General features: G+C 57.7%; 9 protein-coding genes across 9 annotated transcripts; 5 read left to right on the top strand and 4 right to left on the bottom strand.

Moving 5' to 3' along the window:
- Nucleotides 1–4,335: 4,335 nt before the first annotated feature.
- Nucleotides 4,336–5,143, top strand: B0I36DRAFT_316525 (uncharacterized protein). The gene has a single exon (XM_046153037.1). The coding sequence runs from the start codon at nt 4,461–4,463 to the stop codon at nt 4,947–4,949; it is 489 nt and encodes a 162-aa protein (XP_046014652.1). The 5' UTR covers nt 4,336–4,460; the 3' UTR covers nt 4,950–5,143.
- A 994-nt stretch (nt 5,144–6,137) lies between these two features.
- On the bottom strand, nt 6,138–8,797 carry B0I36DRAFT_360073 (uncharacterized protein; the record flags this gene model as incomplete). Its single annotated transcript, XM_046158237.1, has 6 exons — nt 6,138–7,092; nt 7,173–7,382; nt 7,446–8,116; nt 8,176–8,259; nt 8,326–8,454; nt 8,510–8,797. 6 exons carry the CDS (start codon nt 8,795–8,797, stop codon nt 6,138–6,140), a joined length of 2,337 nt encoding a protein of 778 aa, XP_046014653.1.
- Nucleotides 8,798–10,298: 1,501 nt separating this feature from the next.
- Nucleotides 10,299–12,423, bottom strand: B0I36DRAFT_316530 (Alpha/Beta hydrolase protein). The gene is made up of 2 exons (XM_046153039.1): nt 11,131–12,423; nt 10,299–11,065 (listed from the first exon to the last, which is right to left on the bottom strand). The coding sequence occupies exons 1-2, from the start codon at nt 12,222–12,224 to the stop codon at nt 10,771–10,773; spliced, it is 1,389 nt and encodes a 462-aa protein (XP_046014654.1). The 5' UTR covers nt 12,225–12,423; the 3' UTR covers nt 10,299–10,770.
- Nucleotides 12,424–13,855: 1,432 nt separating this feature from the next.
- Nucleotides 13,856–15,114, top strand: B0I36DRAFT_346482 (chaperonin 10-like protein; the record flags this gene model as incomplete). Its single annotated transcript, XM_046156464.1, has 2 exons — nt 13,856–14,006; nt 14,090–15,114. 2 exons carry the CDS (start codon nt 13,856–13,858, stop codon nt 15,112–15,114), a joined length of 1,176 nt encoding a protein of 391 aa, XP_046014655.1.
- A 1,049-nt stretch (nt 15,115–16,163) lies between these two features.
- On the top strand, nt 16,164–17,804 carry B0I36DRAFT_360076 (major facilitator superfamily transporter; the record flags this gene model as incomplete). The annotated part of the gene is made up of 2 exons (XM_046158238.1): nt 16,164–16,301; nt 16,386–17,804. 2 exons carry the CDS (start codon nt 16,164–16,166, stop codon nt 17,802–17,804), a joined length of 1,557 nt encoding a protein of 518 aa, XP_046014656.1.
- Nucleotides 17,805–18,457: 653 nt separating this feature from the next.
- B0I36DRAFT_360077 (putative small nuclear ribonucleoprotein G) lies at nt 18,458–19,105 on the bottom strand (the record flags this gene model as incomplete). The annotated part of the gene is made up of 3 exons (XM_046158239.1): nt 18,458–18,601; nt 18,899–18,970; nt 19,076–19,105. The coding sequence occupies 3 exons, from the start codon at nt 19,103–19,105 to the stop codon at nt 18,458–18,460; spliced, it is 246 nt and encodes an 81-aa protein (XP_046014657.1).
- A 1,380-nt stretch (nt 19,106–20,485) lies between these two features.
- On the top strand, nt 20,486–21,623 carry B0I36DRAFT_316543 (nineteen complex-related protein 2-domain-containing protein). Its single transcript, XM_046153040.1, has one exon. The coding sequence runs from the start codon at nt 20,498–20,500 to the stop codon at nt 21,545–21,547; it is 1,050 nt and encodes a 349-aa protein (XP_046014658.1). The 5' UTR covers nt 20,486–20,497; the 3' UTR covers nt 21,548–21,623.
- B0I36DRAFT_381478 (uncharacterized protein) lies at nt 21,624–23,197 on the bottom strand. Its single transcript, XM_046160862.1, has 2 exons — nt 22,549–23,197; nt 21,624–22,456 (listed from the first exon to the last, which is right to left on the bottom strand). The coding sequence occupies exons 1-2, from the start codon at nt 23,065–23,067 to the stop codon at nt 21,863–21,865; spliced, it is 1,113 nt and encodes a 370-aa protein (XP_046014659.1). The 5' UTR covers nt 23,068–23,197; the 3' UTR covers nt 21,624–21,862.
- Nucleotides 23,198–23,838: 641 nt separating this feature from the next.
- Nucleotides 23,839–25,223, top strand: B0I36DRAFT_346486 (uncharacterized protein; the record flags this gene model as incomplete). The annotated part of the gene is made up of 2 exons (XM_046156465.1): nt 23,839–24,289; nt 24,361–25,223. 2 exons carry the CDS (start codon nt 23,839–23,841, stop codon nt 25,221–25,223), a joined length of 1,314 nt encoding a protein of 437 aa, XP_046014660.1.
- Nucleotides 25,224–25,496: the final 273 nt, after the last annotated feature.

A 25,496-nucleotide genomic window follows, 5' to 3' on the forward strand; every position in this document is an offset into this window, starting at 1 on the left:
CAATTCTATCCCGGATTCCATAGGCATCGAGAACGTGAAGTATTTCAGCCGCAACGTTGTGCCCAAAATGGCGCGTTCGTAATTCAGGGACGCCAAGCATCAGCTTGCGCGGCTGACAGTTCTTGTCCCGAAAGAGGGGCACGCCTGGGAGGTGCAGGCACACATACAGCGCTGGGGGTGCTGTGGCCGTCTGTCCCAGCTTAGACCTCTGGGTGCTGAAGTGCATGATCTCGTACTTGTCGGGGCCGAAACACGCAGCCGTATCTCGAGGCCCAGTTCTCGGCCTTCCCGCGGATCCTCTCAAGGGCTCTACAGTTGGCTGCTGCCGACGGCCCCACGAATAAGATACCCGTGTCGTCGACCCACACCGTTGTTGTTAAGTCCAGGTCGTGCTCTTCTTGATCGAGACTGCTGCTGCCGCAGTGTTCCGGATGCGCCACGACCCGGATCCTGGATTGGCGAAAAGGGTGCCAAAGTAGCCACCAACATTAGACGCGGCGTTTGCCGTGGATACGAAGACACACCCATTGCAATACATTGCAATATTGATGGTTCAGGGAGCTGTCAAGGACGGCATCGTTCATTACGAGTGGAAACATTAGGTGACCCTGCAAGGAAGTTTTTCGAGCTAGTTGCTACAATGTGGCACCATCAGCTTCAAACTTTGGAAGGAGATACACGGCTGAACTCCGAGAGTTGCCACTGCCGAGAACTTTGTCGAGCACTGGTATGCCAAGACCGAGAGGGTCTACAGTGACTTACCAGTTATCCTATGACCATACACCCTAAGAGCTTATAAGCAGATTGCATTGCGCGTATGGCTGGTCTGCGTAAGTTTGCTTCGCATCTGCTTCACTGTCAGGCCAGGGTGAATACATCCAATCAGCTTTGCAGGAATGCAATGTCCGATTCAGTGGGACTACTTATATAGGAAGACGTGGATCCGAAGCTATTTCAGGCCGGAGCGAGCATCGGCTGTCAGTCGAGAATGGCGGGGTCAACTGAACATCATTCGATGTGGCTGATGTGGCTGAGGCGGCCATTCGATGCTCGACGCCTGCTCCACTCCTTCATCCTCCATGCTTGCGTTTTCTTGGCCGAGAGAATGAATTTGAATTTGAGGAGAGCTGGGATATAGTTTATAACTTGTTGGTTGGTTGTGCAACCTCATGCCTTTTTAGCCAATATTTTTGCAGGACGACAGCAAGTGTCTTGGCGATGGACATGGCCTAGATATCACATGCATGCAATACGAAGGGGAGGGCAAAACGGTGATTGTGTAACGTTAAAAACGCTCGGTCAAATTGGCGTGATATGATTAGTCGCCTCGGGTCTCATACAACACCTACCAAGCCCGCTGTATTGAGCCTAGCGTCACGCAGGCGACACTGACAAAACTACTCTGCACACCAGCGGCGTCTCGCCACGGCTGGAATCGCCGAATCCTGTTTCCATGATTGATTCACCCCATATGCCTTTCCCTCGGCGGGTATCCTTAGTACTTTTACATCCAGGACGACCTCTGAGCGGTATCAAGCCTTGTGTTTCGGAACCATCCTGTGCTATATGATCCCTTCAACCCCTTTGGAGGGCTGGTACCTTTTGGACCCCGAAAAAGCCAGAGATAAAATTCCTGTCACGTTGCGCAAGGTTGAAGTACCACTGGGGGCAAATTCGTGACACAAGGACGAAGTGAAAACTGCTCATTAGGCTTATTCGACCCTTAATGATGAAACACAGCAACTTGAATCCTGAAGTCCGCCGATGAGATACGCGTAGTCGATTTTTCAGGAACACATATAATTGCCAACCATGAGTAGCCCCCTTAAAGATGCGCCAAAGTGTGTGGTGTTCGCGAGGACCGAGGAGCGTGGGGTCTCCAACGAGGATGGCGATCAAATGACGCCGAATCCGCCAATTTTAACGAGGGCGATGACTGGTTCTTCCTTCGACGCAAGGAAACTAAGCCCTTGCCCATCACCCAGGGATTCAACGGTGTCTTCGAAAAGGGAGAGTTGCTGCTTGTCCTGGGCCGGCCTGGCAGTGGCTGTTCAACGTTTCTTAAAGCAATCGTTGGAAAATTGGATGGCTTGCAGCTAGGAGGTGGCTCAACTCTCGTATACAGTGGTGAGCAAGAGACCTCTTCTTCAGGCCATTTTGGCCTTTCGGACTATAACATAACTATAACCCAAGCATAGTCCTGAGGGCGAGTAGTATACGTAATTGAGAAGAATGCTACATTGTGGTAGTGATAGGAAATCTTCATCTGAATTGAGCTCAGGAGGAAGTCTGCGAAACAACAACTATTGTTGGAGACATGTATTACACGCTGACTGATCACGAGCCACCATCCAAAGCACTTCATAAGAAGGTTGCCAGCTATAAAACCAAGATTGGTCCCATTGACAAAGACACGATCTTTGCCCTACTTATTACCGTCTCCGAAGATTCTTGGTCTATTGGGGCGGCCGTCTTTCCTTTCCTATCTTGTCCTCAAGTAGGCGACTTCCAAGCATTTCGAAGATCGACATCTTGGACATTGCTTCTTCTTTGCGCTGCACCACCGACGCTCAAGATGCCAAACTCCAAAGCTTCACAGACACAATGACCCCAGTCGCTGACATAACGGGATCAGGGCGCGGCTCTGGTCCCAGTTTAGCTCATCTTACCCCTGGATCTGCGTCGACCTTTCGACAGGCTCCTAGGGCGTGAGCAGGGGGCGAGCAGCCAGGACCCCTGCATGCCCACATACTCATGCAGCCCTGCCAGGGGGGGTTCACAGCAGGCAGCGGGGCTGCTACCCATCGCATCGACATCTCATGAACCAACCAACAGGAGGGTGAACCAACCAACAGGAGGTTCAGAAGGGTCATCTGTGCCGCTCCTCCAGACTCGCACAAGTTATCCCAAAACACACACCAGCCCGCCTCGAAGTGACCGCCATGGCTAAGTCCGCATCACTCCCGCTGTTGCCACCTGAGCTGCTTGCACAAGTGCTCGAACACACCGATCCAAGCGCACATATGAACCTCGCCCTGGCCTGTAAGGCCCTGCACGACTTCCTCAAAGGCACGCTGCTTCGACACGCGCAATGCGAGCGTCAGTACCGAGCTTGCTCTGATCTCTTGCCGTCGACTCTCCCCACGCTCCTCGCCGGCGGCAAGCTCGACCAGCTTGCGCTCTGGCATGTCCGCTCGCTCGAGATCTGGGGCGCTCGACGACACTGGGGCGACTGGGAGCCACACACCATCCTCGTACCACCAGCATTGTCTCTGCCGGAGGATGCTGGCGTGGACTTGCCCAAGCGCGAATACGGGTCTGGCTACTTTACTCAAGACGAGCTCGACAACTTCGCCCGAATCATGGAGTCCCAATTACACTTTAACCACCAGAGAGCACGGCAGTGGCGCGCCTCCATCGAAGCAGGGTGCGACATAGCGTTGAAGGGCATCGTGGCGGCAATGTGTCCCCGCCTGGAGAATCTCCGGGTCGTCTGGGCACCAGTCATCGAGGAAGTCGCGGAGGATGCCGGCAGCACGGATATCTTCCGCGGCCTCAGAGATCCAGACGAGCTCGTAGATCCCGCCAATCCTGTCGAATCAGTGACTTATCAAGAGCTGGACCTGCGGTTCATTGGCCACTGCATCCGCAGGGTGGTCCGGTCTAAAGGGGAACTGCCGTTTCCGCCAGGCCTTGCGTCCCTGCGTAGTGCTGCCATGGGGGTCCGTTCGCTCGCTCTACCGCACAATACTCGGGGAGAGAACGGCTGGAGCGTAACGTGGCTTGGCGCGTCTGCTATCGCACCCCTCTTCGCCCTGCCATCCATTAAGTCCTTGTACGCAGCAGGCCTGCAATTCTTAGACGACGCCCCACCATACAGCCAGCTCATCGATCCCGTTCTCGAAGAAAGCACGTCTAGCATCAAGGAACTGTACTTTTCAGAGTCCAGAATCTCATGGGTGGTAGCATCGGAGCTTACCGACGCATGCAAGGCTCTCACTTCGCTCGCCTTTGACAAGTGCGACTTGTCAAACTTTCCAATAGACACTCTGAGCGGGTGGCTCGACAAATGTGCGCCGTCTCTGCCCGGCTTCACCACATACGGATGCGAGATCCATTCGTTCAATGAAGACCCAGAGCGGTTTCGGCAACTGGCGACTGTTTCCGCGGCGCACCTGGCGTTCCGCGTGGCCATCCGCTCAAAGAGCTACGCGAACCCAAAGAGCTATGAGACGTACGAGGAAAGCTACAAGTGGTTGGCAGAGTACCTTCGCAGGATTTGGCGGCAAGCTCCGAGCCCACACATCATTGTGGCAGCGGGCCTTTTTTACGACAAGACGCGACTGCTGGACGTACTGGACGACGCCCTGACGTATTTTTTTGAGAGAGAGTTGGCTCATAAGTCGAGGGACAATCTTGCAGACAACAACAAAGCGGAGACCAAGAAGGTTGAATCCCCAATGCAGGCCAGTAAGCCCGACACGGAGGGACAAGTCATCTGGCGCAAGAGGAAACACAAGGCCATCTTCCTTGATAGCCTCGAGCTCCCAAGCCATGAGAGGTTCCGGTTCTGCAAAGCTATTGTAGCCGGACGGAAAGCCGGTATCGAGGTCGTCACTGCCGCCACGCCCGCTTCGGAACAGGCCATATCATCGCTGCCGAGGGGAGTGACAGAGAAGGACCTCGAGTCGAGTCCATGGAGATGGGAGGGCAGGGTTCAGAGCCTGCAAATCAGCCCGACAACCGGCATGGGGCTGGCAGGCTGCGGCAGCTGTGGGAAGTGTCACAGCTGTCTTCGTCTCTACCCTGAAGAGCTGTGGAAACTGAGAGATACTGGGACGTATTTCAAGGAAGAGAATTTGGCCAAGTGGAAGAAAGAGGATGCCGCAAGAATCGCGGAAGAGATCAAGCATATGAAATCAGGGAACAAAATATGGGGCTATCTCTGAAATATGAGAATAACGCGCGAAAGACTCGGACGTTTTTTTTATCAGATGACTAAACCTAGATAGCTGATGCACGGGGGCTTTCCTTTTGTTCAACGATGCTCGCGCTGTTTCACGATAAGGGCACCTTAATCCTAGTATGTGCTTCTGACTTGAATCTAAAGCTGACTAGTGTCCTTTATAAATAACTATCACCCTACAAGTCCAGGCTACCATATCTCTTGATACTGCTCTCTTATAGTATATGGCCGGTTAAAGAGCCGATTCTATTTCGCTATAGCTATGGTTAGCCTAGGCTGTCCGTTCCTCTCGATAGTTTGCGGGCCTACCTTGACTACCGTCTCAGGGGCCCATTACGTGGTCAACTTCGGTTTGTGCGTATCTGAACCTCGCTCTCGTCCATAAGGCCCTACACACTTGCTTCAAACATAGGCTACTTCAAAGCGACCAATGTACGCGTTAGGATCGGGCTTGCTCCGACCCCTTGCCGTCGACTCTCCCTACGCTCCTCGCTTGTAGCAACGTCGACAAGCTTACCCTTTAGCAGGTCCGCTCGCTCGGGATCAGTCCGGCGCGAACCCCGGCACCGGCCAACATGGTTTGGAATCGGCGTCACTCGTCGTTGATCCATCGGACCTGATGTGCCAGAAGAATCGGTGGTGAGCCGGCCTCGTGCATCAGGCAAGAGCCTGCTTCTCAGTCGCCTCGGGGCTGAGTCGTCAGCAGTATAGTGTTGTACTCTTGACACAACCCCTGCATGCTATTGTGGGCGCAAAGGTCGCAGGGCTGCAGCGTGGGCTTCATCGTCGCTGAGGGCAGCTGTGCGCGTGTTGGTTCATGATTTTAAATCGCTCTGTGATGGTTCAGCTACCGAACGTTGTGACTTGAAAGCTTTGGACCTCTGGCTCCCTAATCCGCCTCTGGACCTCGGGACCTCTGGGTCTCTGAACCTCTGAAACTCTATGCAATAGCACACCAGCTATACTTAGACGATATAGTAGTAGGTGGTAAGTCTTTCGAGCAGAAGAAGCGAACACCCTACTACTTACTACGGTTCCGGCACCAAAACATGCACTCAGGTGACGGAGAGGGTCGAGAGTCCTGGTGGGAAAGCTGACGTGTGATGTATGCCAAGACAGATTGTATGCTACACGATGTCCTTTCTAAATACTGTCACCTTGCAATTCCAGATTACCATATTTCCCAGTGCTGCTCGCCCATGGCACACAACCGATTAAAGAGCTCATCCCCTTTCGCCACAGCCGTGATCAACCTGGGCTGCCCGTTCCTGTCAACAATCTGCAGGCCCCCCTTGACGGACGTCTCAAGCGCCCAGCCTGCGGCAACCTTTGCTTTGCCACCATAGCCAGCGAACTTGTTGAGTTCGGCAATCTCGTCGATAGGAAGGGACCAGACGGGCTGCAGCGTGCCGACCGCCCTCGGCAAGTGTCCGTCGTCATCACTGTCGCCATCGTGCAGTGTGACCTCGCGTCCCCTGGTGAAGCACACTCTCGCAGCGTGCCCTTCATCAGTCGTCAGGTACACGAACCCTTTGTGGCCGTCGTGCCTGGCTCTGAACTCCACAGGACCAAGCAAGCCGCCCTTCCCAACGGCCTTTGCGTCCCGCACATCATCGTCGTCCTCTACACTCCCCAAGCGCAGTCGGGCCGACGGGGTCTTGAGCACCTTGGCCCTCGCCGCATCTGCCGCGATCGCCGTCTTGGCGACAGCTTTCGCGCCGTGCTTGAAGGCCCGAGTCAGGGTGCCCATGAGCCGTCCGCGATGGGCCTCGGCTGCGCCAAACCGGTCGCGAGGGGACGAGCCGCGGTTGCCTTGCGTCCGACCACCCTGCTGGTGGCGGCCACCATCAACCGCGGCAGACTGCAGCTCTCTCGGGGTTCTGCCGAGTGGCCTGTCGTTGAAGCTTGCGCCGAGGTTCTCCGGGTCGTCGAGGCTTGCGGCCTGGTGTGAGTCACCCCGTGCTTGCGGACTCGCGCTCCTGCTGGAGAGGCGGCTGCTCCGCGATCGTGCCAAGTCGGCGAAGCGGCTTGGCGGTGGTGGTGGGAGCGGTGCCCTGGCCGCCTCGCCCAGGCGCAGGAGAGTGATTGTCTGCTGGGCATTGGTAGGGACGCCATGAAATATGGTGCTGGGGAGGGTTGTCAGCCTGGATGAAAGGAGACCAGACGCTGGGGCTCCATGATCTACGATTAAGGAGAGGATAGTTACCTGCGCAGAGTGATATTGTTCTCCACGAGCATTTCTTGCATGCGGGAGAGAAGGGGTTGGCCAAAGATGACCATGCCGACGACGAAGCCAAACGATCGACAAATCATGCGAGGAGTAACGCAGAGCGTGATAGCACACAATGCGAGCAGGACGGTGGCTATTCGGTGACGGCCTGCTGACTTAGAGAAAGGTGGTTTCGGATTCATCATGCTGGCGGCGACAAATGGTCAGTGACGCGGCAATCTGGTCAAGCCAGAGAATAGAAAGGCTCACTTCTCGCAGCGCTCCCAGTAGTCCGACAGTACTCCCAGCCAGTGCGTGCCGAGCCTCGTGGCCTGCCAGCTCACCTTCTGGATCACCGGCTTCGACTTGTCCTTTGAAGGCCTATCTGCGCTGTCGGCTTTGTCTAAAGCCGCCGCAGCTTCGGTCGTCAGTCGCTGTGGGTCGATCACTGACAGCTTCGCGTGCTTCTTGTGTCCATGGCCGTCGTCCTCGTCGCTGCTTGCATCCAACTCGCGCGCCATGGACGAAGCCTTGAGCCCGCGACCTCCATTCGCGTTGGCGGCTCTCGCCGCCTCCAGCGCGGCGGCATCGCTGTGGAAGGGGTGGTGTTCGAGAGCACGCCGCTCGTCGAGGCCCTCGTTTTGCGGCTCGGCGGCGTCGTCGGCAATGTTCACTGCTATGGACATGATGCTTGCCGCAAAGTTGGCCGCCTCGTCCTCGCGAGCCTGGCCTTTGTGTGCCTCGGGAGCGCCAGTGGCAGAGTCCGCGGTTGCCATGCTTCCTGCGGGCGGGGGCTTCAGATCCCCTGTGATGGGATCAACCATGGAGAGGGGAGCTGATGGAAACATGACCCTGCGCAGTGGCGGATAAAGGACGAGGCCAGCGAGAAATGCGAATGTTGCAGGCAAGAGGAGGCCAAAAGCCCAGCTTGCAAAATACATCTTGAGAGAATGTCAATATCCCATGGATGGAGGGAGACGCAAAGAATATTAAGACTGACAAAAAAGAAGATCCCCGTTCGCCTGGGCTCCCGCCACGACCGAAGCCTCGCAATGTGCTGCGCAAAAGCGAGCATGTCGATGATCTTGTGAAATAGATGAGATGTTAGCCTGCATGAAAAGAGCATGTCTGGCGTAGGAGGCTGACGAACAACTCCGATGTAGAGCCTCTCAAGGTGTGCCCGGACTTTTTTGGCGGTAAAGTCCTCATCTGCCGCCGTGTCAAAGTCGACATCCCCTGGCAGCAAGGGTCTTGTCGTAGCCTTGACGTGGAAGATTTGCTATGAAGTGTCAGTGGCGCGATATGAGAGTATGGCAGAAGGATCCAAGTCACACCCTGTTGAACTTCCGCAACAAGTGCCAGAGATCTTCGTTGTCCAGGCCCTCCACGACCTGCTCTGGCAGCCTTCCACCGTCGCGCTCATGCGAATCCCATCCAATACTGACAATGCTGTTGCGGTGTTCTGTTGCCCTCATGGGCGGGACTTGCGGAAGCGGCCCGGGGACTGGCACACTCGTGGGGTGTACCGCCGAGAGGCCAGGTGTGATTCTATCATGCCGCTCGGGAGCATCGTGCCCAACCGTGATTGAGATTTCCCGGACAGGAGCCGTCTCGTCGTGCATGCCTGCTCCCGTTGACTGTGCGCTGGTTGCTTGATGGGTACTCTTCGTGTTTGTATTCGCATTATCCACAAGGCGCTTGGTTCATGTAGACATTGTACACATGAAAGGTTGCAGTTAAATGTTGGATGGAAGGACCCTAAGTCATTTGCAGGCAGGGGCAGCGTTGCATATCAATCCATCATACCATGGTCATCCACCCAGGAAGCGGCAGGCACGCCGCCACTGGATCGGAGCTAGTGTTGTCATCCCGCACTGTTAGTAGAGTGACGCCATCCTCGATGCCCGCGCCCCAGAACCTTGGTTCTAGTGGAGGACAGCTCTACCAGACTGCGACTGGCCGCCGTCATAGAAAACCGGGCCTCCCGCTTGGGTCGTCCCTGGACCGGCCCAAAACGTCCGGGCTTGTCAATTGGCAGGGTCCAAGGCTTATCTAGCCGGAACACACTGTTGTCAAATGGATTGGGTGATTGACGTGCGGTGTAAGCACGATGGACATTCCAATGACGGAACTTCTTGTCGAGCATGCCTCGGGAATGTACGTGACATCACCAATACAACAAGCAGCAGTTAATAAACCAGCAGGTCAAGGTTTCCTCACACCACGAGACAATTGTCTACCACAAGAAAGGGAAACAATAATTCATACGCTGGTGCATCTGCTTTGAGGTATCCAAGATTCCTTTGAACCAAGCCGATATCCAATCTTGAGATCAGGAGCGTCACCGCCCCAACACACCATGGTCTTCTTGACTCCTGCAGGTTTTTGCTGGCTGCTTTGATTGATGGGGCCTGCAGGGGATGACGACAAGACTGAGCGCTTCCGAACAAATCACGAGGCTCAATGGCTGGAGCGGCCGCATCTTGCTTCCGATTAGTGGAAGCACCTTCCTCATACCTTGGAACTGCACGTCGAGGTCCACATAATTGCTAGTGTGTAGGATCTTATCAGGTACATTAAGTATATGGGCAGTATTTACACCCCATAACGGAATCACCTTGTACCAGGCTATGTATACTGCCTCCTGGAGTCATCCGCAATATGTTTCGCACCCACTGCTCCAAGAAACACTGCCTAGCATATTCGGCACAATTAAATCCTCAAGTCCACCATCTTATTAACCTATGATGGTGAAACCCTGGAGATGCTCCAACGTGGCATGTCCGCTCCACGGTTGCAGCTAAAAAAGTATTGACATCATTGTTCGAAACATGATGCTACGCAAATCATTTCGCCCCGAGAGCGGATACATCCCAAAACGGCTCCCTCCCAACTGATAATCATCCAACTTTGCTCTCACAACAACCGCAAAAACACGTATATGTGACATTGCAGTGTTAGGCGTGGTGGCCAAGTGCCTTTCCTGACCATGTGGCACCCGGACCATAACCCGCCCCTGCTCGCCGTCTGTCTCCTCTGCTCCGACCCCCCCCCCCTTCCCCCCCCTCGGAACCCCAGGCCCAGATATTCAAGACCCACCACGTGGTGCTATATTTGGCATTAGCTGGGTGTTCCTTCGCGACGATCCCTGAATCCTGGAGGGCAGGATCCACGACGCTAGCTTGAGTAAACGGCACGAGAGACTGTGCACAGGGGCAGGGTTCGCTGGCACGAGTCATGCAATACGACGCATCCTCTTCGGGCCATGCATGATACATCGAGTTCGCGATGTGTACAAGAGAGATAAAGAGGAAGTCAAATGTGGTGCGGCGCAGTCACAAGCACGCTGTAAAGCTCGTCTTTGATTCTTGTTGACAGCAATGAGATGACGAGCTGCATCGTTATCTAGCCCATGAAAATGTAGTTAACTCATGATAGAGAAAAGTCACCCCGTTTTGTTGCTCGGCCATATAAGGGAAAAGAATATGTGCAGCGAAAGTAACAATACCCGCAACGCTCAACGCTCCATGATGCAAATAGTACAGCAATATACAAACGACAACAAAATTCAAAATGAAGACCAGAAAGAAGTGGACTACGGCAGTCCAAACAGCGAGCCGATGGCCTCTACCACCACATGCACCAGGGTGGGCCATACCCTGCCTGTGGTCCAAGACTGAGTGGGTGGTGGTGGAGGCTGAGCAATCTCGGGCTTCGCACCTTGCTCGTGATGCGCGTCAGCCTGAGCATCTATTGTTGGCTGAGTTTGCGCAGTGGATGTGGCAGCAGGCTGCAGCGTGCTCGTTGTACTGACGACCATATCCTCATGCTCCCCAACTGAGGCTGCACCATGGGCGCCATCAAGAACGTCTTCTGCAGTGTCATCGCTTCTGTGTACAGTTGTTAGCACGAGCAAATTACCTCATGTGTACTTTAAATGGAAAGGTTGACTTACGGCAGCTCAAACCTGGAGAAGAACTCGAAAATGATGGAGCTAACGTTGAATGTCGCCTCGCCGCCACCAATCTCGTCGTCCCTGAATGTGCGAGGCCAGTTGTGGGGAACCCTGGACCCTGAGTGAATCATCGTGACCAGTCCGCGTGGGTCGTCGTTCAGGCCGTAGACCTGCCGCTGCGCGTCAGACCCAAGTAACTTGCGTCCCGGCACGGTCTTGTTGTCCCAATTTGTCGCGACAACGCGAATATCTGCATTGTCGAGGCCGTTGCGATGCGCCCAGAGGGCCAGCCAGTAATCCAGGTCGGGGAAACACGCATCGTGCTTCTCGAGGTATCCACCACCGTATGGAATCGTGATGTCGTTGCCGCCGTGTGTGGCCATGATGGGGATGCCCTTGCGGCCTGGATTGCAAACCAGGGGATCCTTCTTGAAGTAGCACTTGGGTTTGGCATTCTTGCCATGAGAGCGATAGAAGTAGGAGCCAGCCACCGGGGCGAACGCGGCGAACCGGGTGGACGCGACCGGGTCGCAGGCGAGCATGTTTGTGAAGCCGCCACCCTGGCTCATGCCAGCCGAGTAGACTCTGCGATCGTTGATACAGAAGTCGTCACGGACCTGGTCGAGGACGGCGAGGGTGTACTTGATGTCATCGACACCAAGGTCAGCAATGACGGGCGAGATCTGCCAGATGCGGCCGTCGGGCCCAAAGAGAGGGCTGATCCAGGCCTCGGGATAGATGATGATATGCTTGCCATCATTGAAGTCGGGCTCGGTGAAGTGATCGAGATTGTGCTGCTTGAAAGCGGACTGGTAGCCGCCGTGGAAAGCAAAGATGACGGGGGCGGGCGTGTCCGGGTTGTAGCCGGGAGGCAGCCAGTAGGCGTAGCGGCGGTTTGGAGCGACCTTGTCGTCGAGGGTGATGTTCTTGTAGAGGAACGTGTCGAGCTTTGTAGCCAACGGCTTGCCACAGCCGGGGCTGCCCTTGATCTTGGGTGGCGTGGGAGCGGCTCGTGGCTGGAGCGAGGGAACGTCTGGAGCGGGCAGCGCAGCGACGAGACCCGCACAGGCGAGGAGGGCTCTGAGGAGAAGCATGGCGGGACGACGGACAAAGCGGCGCGTGGTGGTGGTGGTGCTACCTGTGCATGATCTGGAGAGGATACAGAGTTGAGGCTGTCTGTAAGTGTGTAGAAGAGAGTGCGGGAGAAGAGAAAGAGGAATGGCGGGTGGCGCGCCCCCAAGTGAGATCTTTCTTGTCTTGGTCTGGTCTGGGACGACGAGACTGGGGCAGGAGCGACCAAGACAAAAGTGTGGAGGAGGGCACTGGGTCAAGACAGTTGGGCTGCAGGGGTCATTGACGAGGCCCTGGCTTTTTGCGGCTGGACGGGCACCAAGATGAGATTGCCCGCAGCCACTGGCGTCCGCCCGTCTGCAAGCCCCTGGCGGGCCAGAAGCGTCGGATGCCGTCCACGGAGCGGGTGTTTGAGCAAAGTAAGCATAGGCTACTCCGCCCAGGACGGCTGGCAAGCTGACTGACCTGACAGGCACATCCTGCCAGGGCCCTTCATTAAACGATCCACCTGGGATGGAGTGGGAGCCGCCCGCATCTGGTCAAGCGCCAGGTCCCGCCTGCCCACCAGGCATAAGCCCGCCGGCGCAGACTCAAGCTTTTCCAAGGGATCGCGTTCAATCCATGATACTGACTACCATCATGTGGCGTCGCTCGGCGGCTTCAGGGGGTGCCCGCTCGAGGGCTCTGCTTTTCCAGTGGGCAGCTGCGTTCTGGATGGATGCGCCCTGACTCGCCGCCCTCAACTGTCGTCAGCCTTGTGCTCTCCCCTTTTCCCTCCCTCCAAGGCACATCCACGTCAAGACCCCAGAGTTCCCGCAGGGTGCCTCTGCTGCTGGGGTACGCATGGGCTCATTTATGGACCCCTTGGCTCTAGCCCTGCCCCGCCGTCAGCAAAATCCCAGATCTGGCAAAGCTTCCTCGAATCCCGGAGGCGGTGCTATTAGATTGCAGCTGCGACGCACAATGCAGGAACAGCACGTGTCGGCTGGGCTTGATAGCAAATAACGGAGTAGGTCTTGATTGATGCCACCCGCGATGCTGCATGCTCAATTGCCCCAGCCATGATCGTCCGGAGTGCAGCCACAGAGCTGGGATAAGAATGGCCTTGTACTGTCTCTATGAGGCAACAACTCTAGGCTCGCCAGGCGATTTGCGCCATGTCTGCAACGTCAGAAGACTCTGCAGGGCCTGCACAGGACATGACCAAGATCACAGCCGCCGGGCGTGCACCTCTCATCCGCTGCTGGGCGGAGGGGCCTAACCTGGGAGTGTCGGCCCCAAGCACATAAAGGCAGCCGGCTCCGGGGTCCCGATTGTGACGGCGGCCGGCTTCCGAATCACCACAGCTGGCCAGCACCTCCGCTGCCCCGCCCCGCGATGGGCCCTGTCTCGTCTCCATCCATGACGATAGCTGCGACCGGGGGACCTATGACGAGGGGCTCTCCATATTTCCAGAAAAGCTCGGCACTGCAGCAACACTGCCGACGATTGATAAGCACTCTGGCAGTCGATCAAACATTGCTTCCCCTCACAACATATTTACTCTCCGGGCCCTACTCCGTCCGTTTGTCGTCGCTGTCAGTAAGTCAGTCAGTTAGTCAGACACGCTGGTAAACATCCGACCCCCCAGCATTGCGTAGAGGGACACAAAACCATGGCAACCATGAAGCAGTGGACAACCAAGCAGGATGGGCTCAACAAGATGCAGTTTGGCAACGCCCCGGCTCCCTCGGCCGACTCGCTCAAGGACGGCGAGGTCCTCGTCAAGGTCAACCAGGTTGCCCTCAACTACCGCGACACTGAGGGTGCGTAGGCCTGCCGCCAGTCAACCTTTCGAAGCCCAAGCAGCAAGCAACTGACCCTCCCAACTCCCTCCCCCCAAAAACAGTCGTCATGGGCGACTACAAGCACCACAAGTCCCTCCAAGACGACGCAAACCTCGTCCCTTGCTCCGACATATGCGGCACCATCACCCACACCACACCTGGCGCATCTGGCCTCCAGCAGGGCGACCGCGTCATGGCCATCTTCAACCAGAGCCACCTGACCGGCCAGATCGTCGAGAAGGACATGGCCTCAGGGCTCGGCAAGCCCCTCCCGGGCTGCCTGACCGAGTACCGCGTCTTCCCCGCCTCGGGCCTTGTCAAGGTGCCCGACTACCTGAGCGACGCCGAGGCGGCCACCCTGCCCATCGCCGCCGTCACCGCGTGGATGGCAATCAACAGCTTCCAGCCCATCGGCCAGCCCCTCCAGGGCGAGGACAAGTACGTCCTGCTGCAGGGCACGGGAGGCGTGTCCATTTCGGGCCTGCAGATTGCCAAGGCATTGGGTCTCAAGAGTGCGTATTGTTGCTTACACTCTCTCCCCAGTCCTTTTTTTGCTCACTCACAAGAACCATTTGTCGCTAACATCACCCAACCCCCCGATCTCACAACAGCAATCGTCACATCCTCGTCCGACGAGAAGCTCGCCCGCGCCCGCGCTCTCGGCGCCGACCACACCATCAACTACAAGACCACGCCCGCCTGGGACGACGAGGTCCTGCGCGTCACCGGCAACAAGGGCGCCGACGTCATCTTCGAGTGCGGCGGCGCGGGGACGCTCGCCAGGTCGTTCAACTGCGTCGCGTTTGGCGGGCTCGTCAGCTGCATCGGCTACCTGTCGGGCAAGCTGGACCCTGCGGGGGGCGAGCCGCAGCTCAACACCAACGTGCTGGCGCTGCGGCGCAACGTCACGCTCAAGGGCATGCTGAACGGGCCGAAGGACCGGTTCGAGGAGATGCTCGGGACGTATGTGGACAAGCAGATCCGGCCGGTTGTGGATCGCGAGTTTGCGTTTGGCGAGGCGGACCAGGCGTTCAAGTACGTGCAGAGCGGAGGGCATTTTGGCAAGGTTGTTGTGAATGTTGCGTAGATGTAGAGAGAGAAGATGACTAGATGCGGCTGTGGGCTCGATTAACCACCACATCGCAAGAGCGTAGTTGTAATGCACTTGCATCCCCGTGCCACTGCCATTTCCATGCAAGACATGTGAAATGATGCGCCGGCAGAGGCGAATCAGAGGAGGCTGTCTCTGATGTCGAACCAATCATGGCAACATGCATGGTCGCGAAACCCTCAGTCTCTCACTAGCTCTGCATAATCTGATTTATTGCCGTGATCGCCAGAACATTTCTTCTGCATGCACAGCTTGCACCACTGCTTACTTTGCGCCGGCAGATCCCCCAGGGTTTGGGCGTGGGGGATACTGTCAGCACCAGGATGGATGCATCCTAGCCCTGTGCCATCGGCCAAATGACAACGGCCTCCCCCACTCCACCAGCACACCCTCTTCCCGCCCGCTCCCCGTCATGATGCGGCTCTCCTGGCCGGGAAGCACGCTGCTCGGAAGTTCCCAGTACTTCGCTCACCATGGCGGGGCCAGCTTGGTCCCATGTCTCCCGCTACATCCTATCCTCTGTTTGCCCGTACCACGGCGCGAATAAGGTCCTCGACTTTCGCAGGCGAGCACGCGATCGAGACCACTGCTCGCACCACTGAGCGGCCCGGACAGCAATTGGCCACGGCTGCATGGCAGACATGCCGCTCCCCTCAAAGGATTACACGGCGATCACCATGCCAATACAGCTGAGGTAGCATCGCTTAGCACGCACACAAAGGCACCTCCAAGGGAGGCTCTCAGCTCAGTCTCAGCTGTCGCCATCCCCAGAGGTCGCAGACTGTTGGACCCTCCGCAACCATGGACGACTCCGGAACCTTCTAAGATCGATCTTCAGGGTCGCGTCACCAGCCTTTTTTCCCCTTTTTGCATATCCTGTTCCAGCTGCGAAAGCCCTACAGCCCAATCCAGCGTGCAAGACGTCTTGTTTTGGTGCGGCCACACTTCTGAAGCATCTCAGTCATACACAATCCAAGTATTGAGCAAGATTTGGGGTTAGACATTTCACCTGCATCCAGTCCAGCATGGTGTCTGAAAAGTCCCTCGAGGACGCCCGTCCACGCGACCCCGAGCCCGTGACAGCAACCGCCGTCGCTGGATACGATGACGATGGCGCGATCCCAAAGGGCCAGCTGGACCCCGTCTACGAGGCAAAGGCCCGCGTTCTGAACCGAGCTGCATGTGTCCCGCTGCCGCTGCTGCTTCTTCTCGATTTCCAGCGTGAACCAGGCTGACCAAACCCACAGATCCAAGACATCGGCATGGGCAAATACCAGTGGCAGCTCTTCATCGTCGTCGGCTTTGGCTGGGCGTCAGACAACCTCTGGCCCATTGTCACCTCGCTTATCCTACTGCCCATCCGGAATGAGTTCCACCCAGCTAGGCCGGAGCTGCTACCCCTCTCGCAGAACATTGGCCTCCTCGTGGGCGCCATGTTCTGGGGCTTTGGGTGCGACATCTTTGGCCGCAAGTGGGCGTTTAACCTGACCCTCGGTCTTACTGCCGTCTGGGGCCTCGTCGCGGCGTCGGCGCCCAGCTTTGCGGGCATCGCCGTCTTCGCGGCGCTCTGGTCCTTTGGCGTCGGCGGCAACCTCCCCGTCGACTCGGCCATCTTCCTCGAGTTCCTCCCCGGCACCCACCAGTACCTCCTGACCATCCTGTCCATAGACTGGGCCATTGCGCAGGTCATTGCCACGCTCATCGCCTGGCCTTTGCTCGGCTACCGCACCTGCCAGTCCAGCTCGGCGGCCACCTGCACGCGCGAGGCGAACATGGGCTGGCGGTATTTCATGCTCGCGGTGGGCGGTATGACGCTGCTCATGTTTGCCGTGCGCTTCTTCTGCTTCACCATCTTCGAGTCGCCAAAGTACTACATGGGCAAAGGCCGCGACGACGAGGCCGTCCGGATCGTGCACGAGGTGGCCCGGCGGAACGGGACCACGACACCGCTGACCATCGAGGACCTCAAGGCCTGCGAACCGGAAGGGTACGTCCCGTCTTCAACAAACGCCGCCACGGCTGCCGTCAAGCGCAAGCTCGAGGCGGTCAACCTGACGCACGTGCGCGCGCTCTTCTCGACGGGCAAGCTCGCCTACAGCACCGCCGCGCTCATGCTCATCTGGGCCTTCATCGGCCTGGGCTACCCGCTGTACAACGCCTTCCTGCCCTTCATCCAGGACTCGCGCGGCGTCGACTTTGGCGACGGCTCCACCGAGACGACGTACCGCAACTCGCTCATCATCGCGGTGCTCGGCGTCCCGGGAGCCCTGGTGGGGGGCCTGCTGGTCGAGGTGCCGCGGTTCGGGCGCAAGGGCGCGCTCTCGCTGTCCACGGCCCTCACGGGGGTGTTCCTGTACTGCTCGACCACGGCGCTCAGCTCGCAGTCCCTGCTGGGCTGGAACTGCGCGTACAGCTTCACCAGCAACGTCATGTATGCCGTGCTCTACGCCTACACGCCCGAGCTGTTCCCCACAAAGGACCGCGGGACGGGAAATGCCCTCACCGCCACCGCCAACCGCGTCTTCGGCATCATGGCCCCCATCGTCGCCATGTTTGCAAACCTCCAGACCGCAGCGCCCGTGTACACCTCTGGCGCGCTGTTCATCGCCGCGGGGGTCGTGGTGCTGACGCTGCCGTTCGAGTCGAGGGGCACTGCTAGTCTGTGAGTTTTGTTTGTTGTTGAGACTGGGGTGCGCGCTGTGGGATAATGATTTTTGTTGTCAAGGGGGCCCATGGGAAGGAAGGGTGTCCGTGTCCACTGGTCTGACTGAAGTGGCCGACTTCGGTAGCTGTAAAGTAGTCAGCGGCAACTTCGAGAACGTCGAAAGCATCTTGCAAAGTGTGTAATGATAAGCACCATGACATGCAGGGAAAGAAGCAGCGCTCTGAATATGCTTTTCTTGTTAAAATTGCTGGGGTATCCCTTGATCCTCAAAAGTCTAGTTTTTGCATGCCCCGGTATATCAACCTCCAGGGATATATTGCCGGTTCGGCCCGCGTCCCATCAACCAATGACTGCAGTCCGCCTAGCGAAGAGAGCTTGCTGCCCATGTCAGATCCGGGGCTCGAGCCTTGCGGTTCCTGCCAGAATGACACGTCTCCCGGTGTCGACAGAGACGTTCTGGTCCCCAATAGAATCGTCGTCGTCGTCGTGCAACATACGCCGTGTTTGCGTCGACCTGACAAAAACCCAATCCGCGCCGTCCGTTATGACAATCCCTCTCACATGCCCAGACACAGGTATCATAGGACCTCCAACCCATGCTGTATAACCAACACACACACGCGCGCGCGTCAAGACAGACAAGACAAAGACAGCTCATTTATCCCGGTCTCCGCCGATCCGCTCGAGCGCCTCGAGCATGACGACCGAGTTACCGCGGATCACCACCATGCCCAGCGTCTCCTTGTCGCCATTGTCCTTCTCCTCGACGGCATTGTCCAGGACGATGTTCAGGAAGACCTAACAGGAGAGGCAGGGGTGCAGGTTAGCAAAAGACAGGCTCTCTTTCATGTTGCCTATTCGCATGACGGTGATTCTGCAAGGGACAGAACAAGGCTGGGGGGCTCCGGGCAAAAGTCCACGGGAACAGCAGCCCAAGGCGAGACCGTGCGTGCGCAGGTAAACCGCCGACGCGCGCGCACGCGCGCTCCCCCATCATGAGCCGCTCAATCCCCCCGCTTTGTTTGAAATGCAGTAGCCGATCGTGGTGGAAAAGCAGGAAAGGGAAAGGACTTGAGAAGGGGCTCTTTATCGTACATCGTATCCGCGCAGGACGCCAATGACCTTGCGGCTGCCGTTCAGCTGGACGAATAGCCGCTTGTCGAGGTACTAAAACACACACAAGAAGGAATCATGTTAGCACCTGTGTCCTTTATGGGGGATTCTCGGCGAGGAAAGCTGGGCCGTGTCGACCCGGGGCAGGGAGTGGCGTACCTTCTTGAGCTCTGGTTGCGCCTGAGGCATGGCTGCGGCTGTGAAGATCTACTGGCAGGAGGCCCGCAAGGAGACAATTGCGCTTCCTGATGCAGGTCGTGGAAGCAGGAGCACGGGCAAAGGCGAGAGAAGACGACCGTCTAAGGCTGCAAGCGTACAGTCTCGAGATTTGTGTCGGTAGGATCGCAGAGATACGGTCGAACGAATGAACGTGAGGTCCAGTAGCACGACGAATGGGACTGAGCTGGGTAATCGGTCGTTTGGGAACTGGGCTGAGCGTGCTTGTGAGAAGTGCCCGTGTGTTTCGCGATGGTTCAAAAGGCGGGCTGCTGAAGGCGGCGGCGTGCGGGCGCCGGCAGGGCCTCGATGTCGTGGTTTTGGTCTTATCGATAAGAGCTTCTGTAGGCAGCGGCAGCGGCGCCTTGACGGCGAGCATCGCGACGTCGCGAGCGACCGAATTCGTCCAGATTGTGAAAAGACCGCCAGAGAGATCGATTACGGCTTGGCGAAGGAATCGCTGCTGCGAAGTGGTCATCAAATTCATCCAGACCTTGCGCCGAGAATCGACACTCCAAAACTGTAATTGCCTTCGTCGTTCACCACCAAGCATACACACCCGAGCACGAGGTTTGCCTACGCCAGGCCAACAATCCCCTTCCCACACAACATACAACCCCCGAACTGTCCTTCCGGGTGCGCACACAAAGAGGGAGCGACTGCAGCATGAGCTCGTTCGGCGCGAAGCGCAAGGCGCGCAAGATCACGGTCCAAGAAGACGACGATGACGACAACAGCACCCTGTCCAGCGGCCTGGCCTCGCCGCCCACAGCGTCCGAGCCGGAACAAGAACCGCCACTACTGCAAGCGACATTCAAGTCGCGGAAACCGTTCAAGCAGTCGTCGCTGCGCAGGAGCATAAACGTCAATGAGGGCGGGTCGGTGGCAGGAAGCGCAGCAGCGGCGGCGGCGGAAACGGGCAATGCGCTAGACGAGGAGGAGGAAGACACAGGCTCGCCGGTCATTAGGCGGCCGCCGCTGGGGCGGTCCGGGTCTACGAAGTCCAAGAAGGGCAGGACTTCGTCTTCCCGGCTGTCTTTCGGCCCGAGCGCCTTGGGTGCTGGTGATGGTGAGGAAGGGGACGGGGACTCGATATTACTCGGAGAATCGACATTTACGCCAAAGAAGCCGTCCTCGAACTTACTCCAGGCAGCGTCTGAGAACAGCGCGATCAAGAAGAGCATGGCGAGGAACAACCTGCTGCCTGGCCTCAACCGGCTCGCCATGCGGTCCGCGGACAGCGGCGACGACCACGACGACGGCAGGCCGCGCTACAGCAAGGAGTATCTCTCTGAGCTGCAGAACTCGACTCCCAACACGCCGCAAAACATCAAAACTCTACACGTGTCCGGATCGGACGACGAGATGTCCCTGGACCCGTCGGAGCTCGAGGGCGCCATGATCGTGGACACCGAGCCCGCGGGATCAGCAAGGGCAGCGTCGGCCGGGGCCCCGGGAATGTCACAGGCGACAACAGTCCTCTCAGAAGCCGAGATCCGCGAGAAGAAGGAGCGACGGGCGCGCCTCGCGAAACAATCCGGGACAGCAGGCGACGATTTCATCTCCCTGTCTGATGACGACAACAATACCGGTAGTGCCACCCGCCGGGGCACAGGGGAGTCCTACCTGACCGTCCTGTCCCGGCAGTCCGGCCACTCCTCGTCGTCGTCGAGAAAGAAGGAATCCCGCCTGCGCGCAGAGGACGAAGACATCGGCGAAGGCTTCGACGAGTTCGTCGAGGACGGCGGGCTGTCTCTGGGCCGCAAGGCCGAGCGCGAGGCCCGGCGCAAGCAGCGCGCCGAGATGGCGTCCATGATCCAGACCGCCGAGGGGGGCGGCGGCATCGGCGACGATGTTGACGAAGACGAGTCGGACGACAGCGAGGCCGAGCGCCGCGCGGCGTACGAGAAGGCGCAGACCCGCGCGGGCATGGACGGGTTGAAACGGGCAGAGACGAGCGCCGCACAGAAGCAGCATCAGCTCCCGCCGCCAAAGATTACGCCGCTGCCGGATCTGAGCGTGCTTGTGGCCGACTTCAAGGCCAAGATGGCGCGCAAGGAGGCCGAGCTGCAACGCATGCGCGCCAGGATCGACGAGCTGCGCGCCGAGCGGAACAGTGTCCTCGCCAGAGAGCCAGAGGTGCAACGGCTGCTGAACGAGGCTGGTGAGAGATATCGCGCGCTGACTGCGCCTTCGGCTGGGACTGAATCCGCCCCAGATGCCAGCGGCAGCGGTGGTCCAGATGGTGTCACGGGAGACCAGGCAAGAAGTGGAAGTGCTGTTGGTGGCATCGCGGCTGCACAGTCGCTACTCGAGAGAGCTCGAGGTGGGAATACACCTATGAGTGGCGCAAGGGGCCTTGATAGCTTGGGCACAACGCCGACAAGGCAGCCGCCAGTGGACATGGAGATTTAGGTCCTTTCTCGTTTCCCTGGGCTGGGGTTGACTGCATATTTCATGGCATAGAAAGCATAGAAGACGAGCGACGATGATACCCTGTGAAGAACAGTCGACTATATAGTGACAGACGCTAGCCATTCTATTCACCTTGGATTGCGTGTGCTAAAAAAGACAAAAAGCTGTAAGCATCACCGCGGATGCAATTCTTCCCTCTTGACAACATTAAACCAAATATGATACAATGAGACCAGCATTGGTGAGCTACATGTATCGGGCATCCTCAAGCTTTCTAGGCGATGCCCGACCAATGATCCTTTCCCTCATGAGCCCTTATTTTGAGCCACGAGCCACACCGGCGCCAATGACACCAGGAAGCTTCTCCTCGCCGACGTTGTAAAGCAGAGTGATACAAAAGCCGATAGTCACGGCCAGGGCGATGCCCACGCCTGCAAAGAGCCAGAACGGCGTGCTGACATCGATCTTTTGGCAAGCGGAGCCGCCCCAGCGGTAGAGGCTCTCCGTACCAGCCGAGTTGGTCTCGCGCGTGTGCAGACACTTGCAGTGGAAGCAAGCAGACTCACCCGAGTACTTGGGCGCGCACTTGCCGTGGCCAGTGCAGTTGTTGGTTCCCTTGTTGCAAGCCTCCTCGCTCTTGAAGCACGGGGGAATGACGCCGGTGGGCGCGGCGAAGGAGATGCCCTCGACAGGAGCGGGACTGTCCACGCCGACAATGGAGACGCCGGTCGAGCCAGGGTTCGCGGGGTCGAAGGTGTAGGCTGCCTCGGTCATGGGCTTCTCCTCGTGGCGACGTGCATGGGCTGAGTCGGGGCCGTTGATGAGGAAGATCGTCTCCATACGACCATCGAGAGCGGCGCTCTTGATGTGCGCCAGATTGATGGCGAGCTGCTTGATGACATTGGAGTCCTGGAAACGGAATCGCGAACGTGATATTAGCTGCTGTTTGACGGTCATGATTCTCTAGGCCATGCGAATGGAAAAGTACGAGGGCGACAAACCTTGGTCACATCGTAGCGCAGGTACTGTGTTGTACCATCCCAGCACTCGGTCCGGCTGGTGCTAATTGAAGGTCCAAATGCGCACTTCTTGGTGTTGGCAGGCGCTCGCAGGTAGACGACTTGGTCCGATGTGAAGGCGAGAGGCACGCGGGGGATGGCGGCCTTGATTGTCTTGTAGATATCAGTGGTCACGCCAGAGAACTCGATGATGAGCTGGTGCGGCTGGACACGCTCGGTCTGCTGGAAGAGAGGCAGTGAGGGCTTGCCGAGCTGGCTGATCATGGCGAGGGCGTGGTCTGGTTTGACAGACTCGGGGAGGCTGCCGAGGGGATAGGAACGGTCTGGAGTGCTCAGGCGCTGGAGGAGTACGGCCTCGGCGAGCTCGTGCGGTAATGAGGCGGCATCGTCGGCAGCGGGAAGCTTGCTGCGAAGGATGTAGGCCTCGGAGGGCTGCTGGTCGGCAGTGGCTGCAGCAGCGATGCTGACAAGCGTCGATGCAAGAAAGCCGTTGAGCCTCATCGTGTCGGGTATGATCGTCCTGCGATGCTGGAGGTCGTGGTGGCGGCAACACGCGAGGCAGGCACGTCGATGGATGGAATTGCGCTGCCTGGGAGCTGAGCTGTGGAGGAGTGGCAGCAATGATAGCAGTCGAAGGCTTCAAGCTGGAGGAGCAGGCAGGGGCGCACGGAAGGTCGTGCATGCATGCGCCGTTACGTATTGCTTGGGATGATGGCCGTGTGGAGACTGTTCTGTGCCTTGGTTAAGCGCTCTCTGCACTGTGCTTAGTGCCTGTCTGATGGCACACGGTAGTCGTGGGCAGAGGCTGCACCACTTCAGACTGTGCGTCTCACACAGTCTGCCCTCTGCTGTCATGCTCTTCCAGGTTTAGCCTGGCGACGGCTGCAGGCTGCCTTTGTTCCGGAGGCCGTGTTTGCTTGCGTGACCCTGACATCTGAGCCTATTTCACCAGATCCCGCACTCGTCTATTTTCGCCCCCCAGAACATAACCGCCACGGCAGACGGGCTTCATCTCCTCCGATCGAAACAAGTATCGGCCTACATCTTGATTCGCAAAACCCCGCTTCTCGTCGTTGCGTCGACAAGCCCAAGTCGTCCCTCTGTCGAGCCGGCCATAGCCCCGCCCTCGAGCCCATCCGAGGTCGCCTTCACCAGCGGCTGCGACCGAAACACCACGATCCCCGACAGCCCAACCCACAAATCCTTGGTGCATCTCTGCCTGCTCAAAGTCGCTCGACACGGCCTCTTGAGGCTCGGCCTCTTTCCTCAACCATGTCCCGGGTCCTGCGGATGCTCCGGTCACGGCGCAATGTCTTCACCCTTGGTCGACAGGTCAACGGTGGTGCTGCAGAGCCCGTGGCAGACCCTTCAGTCGTCCGGATACAGCACGTCAGATTCAAGCGCAAAGTCTTTAGGCCATGGAACGTCGCCGGCGCCGGCCTCATGGTCTTCTTCTGCTACCACATCTACAAAGGGGCCATCTGGGGACCTCTCGACAAATTCCTCGATGACGAGCTGGCCAGCATGAGTGCCGAGGAGCGGAGGGAACTGGCAGGCGTTGACAAGAATGGTCGCAAGGTCAAGAACACAGAAGATATACTATCGATACCACTACCTTTCACCACGAGGATGGTCAAGCAGCCGCCGTACGCGGGCAACAGTCCAGAGTGGAAAGCGTTCGTCAAACTCAGCAAGGACAACGAACTGCGCGCAAAGATAGAAAGTGAGTTTTGGGGAAGCCCCTAAGACCCATGCGCTTTTGGGCATCCTGTACTAACACCCGTGCCCTCTCAGATGACGTCTGCAATGTTGTACAGCGCCTGCTCCAGAACTCGACGTTCCTCACGAACCGCCTTGGCAAGGAGATGCGCGTGTCTCGCAAGATGCTGACGTTCAACTACCCCAACCGACCGCCGTCGGTCTTCATGCGCAAGAATATCGTGGTTGATGACGCCACCATCTCGATCACCGAGAAGCCAGTACATCCATGGGTGCAGACCCGGATCATGCAAGCCCTCTGGCCGTCCGCTCTGGCCGTGTCGCTGTGGACGTTTTCGGGCGCCCTCGTCAAGCAGAACATGGACTCAGCGGCGCGGCTCCTCGGGATCGAGCAGTCGGGCCTGTCGAGCTCGAATGTCAGCCTGGCCGTCGAGCAAGTCGACCGCAAACTGAAGGAGATTGCCAGCTCCAAGACATTTTCCTCGCCAAACTTCCCGCCAACACCGGGGTCCAAGCCGGAAGGCACAGCCAACGGCGGCCTGCCCAGCAACACGAGTTCCGCCTCCCGCGAGAAGTCGACGGAACCCACAACAGCGAGTGTGGACCGGCCACTGCCGTCCGACCCGAGCGCGCTCAGCGACAAGATGCTCAGCGCCAAGGACTTATACCTGATCAAGGTGACGCAGGAACATACCAGCGGGCCGTGGCAGAAGTTCAAGCAGAGCCTGGGCCTGCACTGGAAGCCGAAGCAGACGTGCCTTCCGCAGCCTGGAAGTATAGCCATCACGGGGCTTGTCAGCTTTGAGGCGCCCCATGCCTACATCACGTGCGAGGTCAAGATATGGTACAATGCCGTGAGCAAGGCCTACGAGATGCGATCAAGCACGGTACGGGTCAAGGAGATCCAGCCGAAGAGACAGGTACCACTGATGAAGTGAGGAAAGAGCAGGCTCCGGGGTCGGTGGGAGGTTGTCAAATTGGTCAAGGAAGGGCACAAAGCGCGGCGTTGGGAACATGGATTTTGGATTTTGGATTACAACCTGCACGCGCACAGCCGTAGGGATGTGACGAGAGCACATTACGCACGCACAGAGACATCAATACCAAGGACGCTTCAAAATCAGCGAGGCGTCACAAGCATGACGCCATCTGCGAGACGAGTCATACATCAAGCCTGATTTCGGGCGATCGCAATATACCACATTAGTCTT

Source organism: Microdochium trichocladiopsis (assembly GCF_020744255.1).
Source record: "Microdochium trichocladiopsis strain MPI-CAGE-CH-0230 chromosome Unknown B0I36scaffold_3, whole genome shotgun sequence".
Classification (NCBI taxonomy): Eukaryota; Fungi; Ascomycota; class Sordariomycetes; order Xylariales; family Microdochiaceae; genus Microdochium; species Microdochium trichocladiopsis.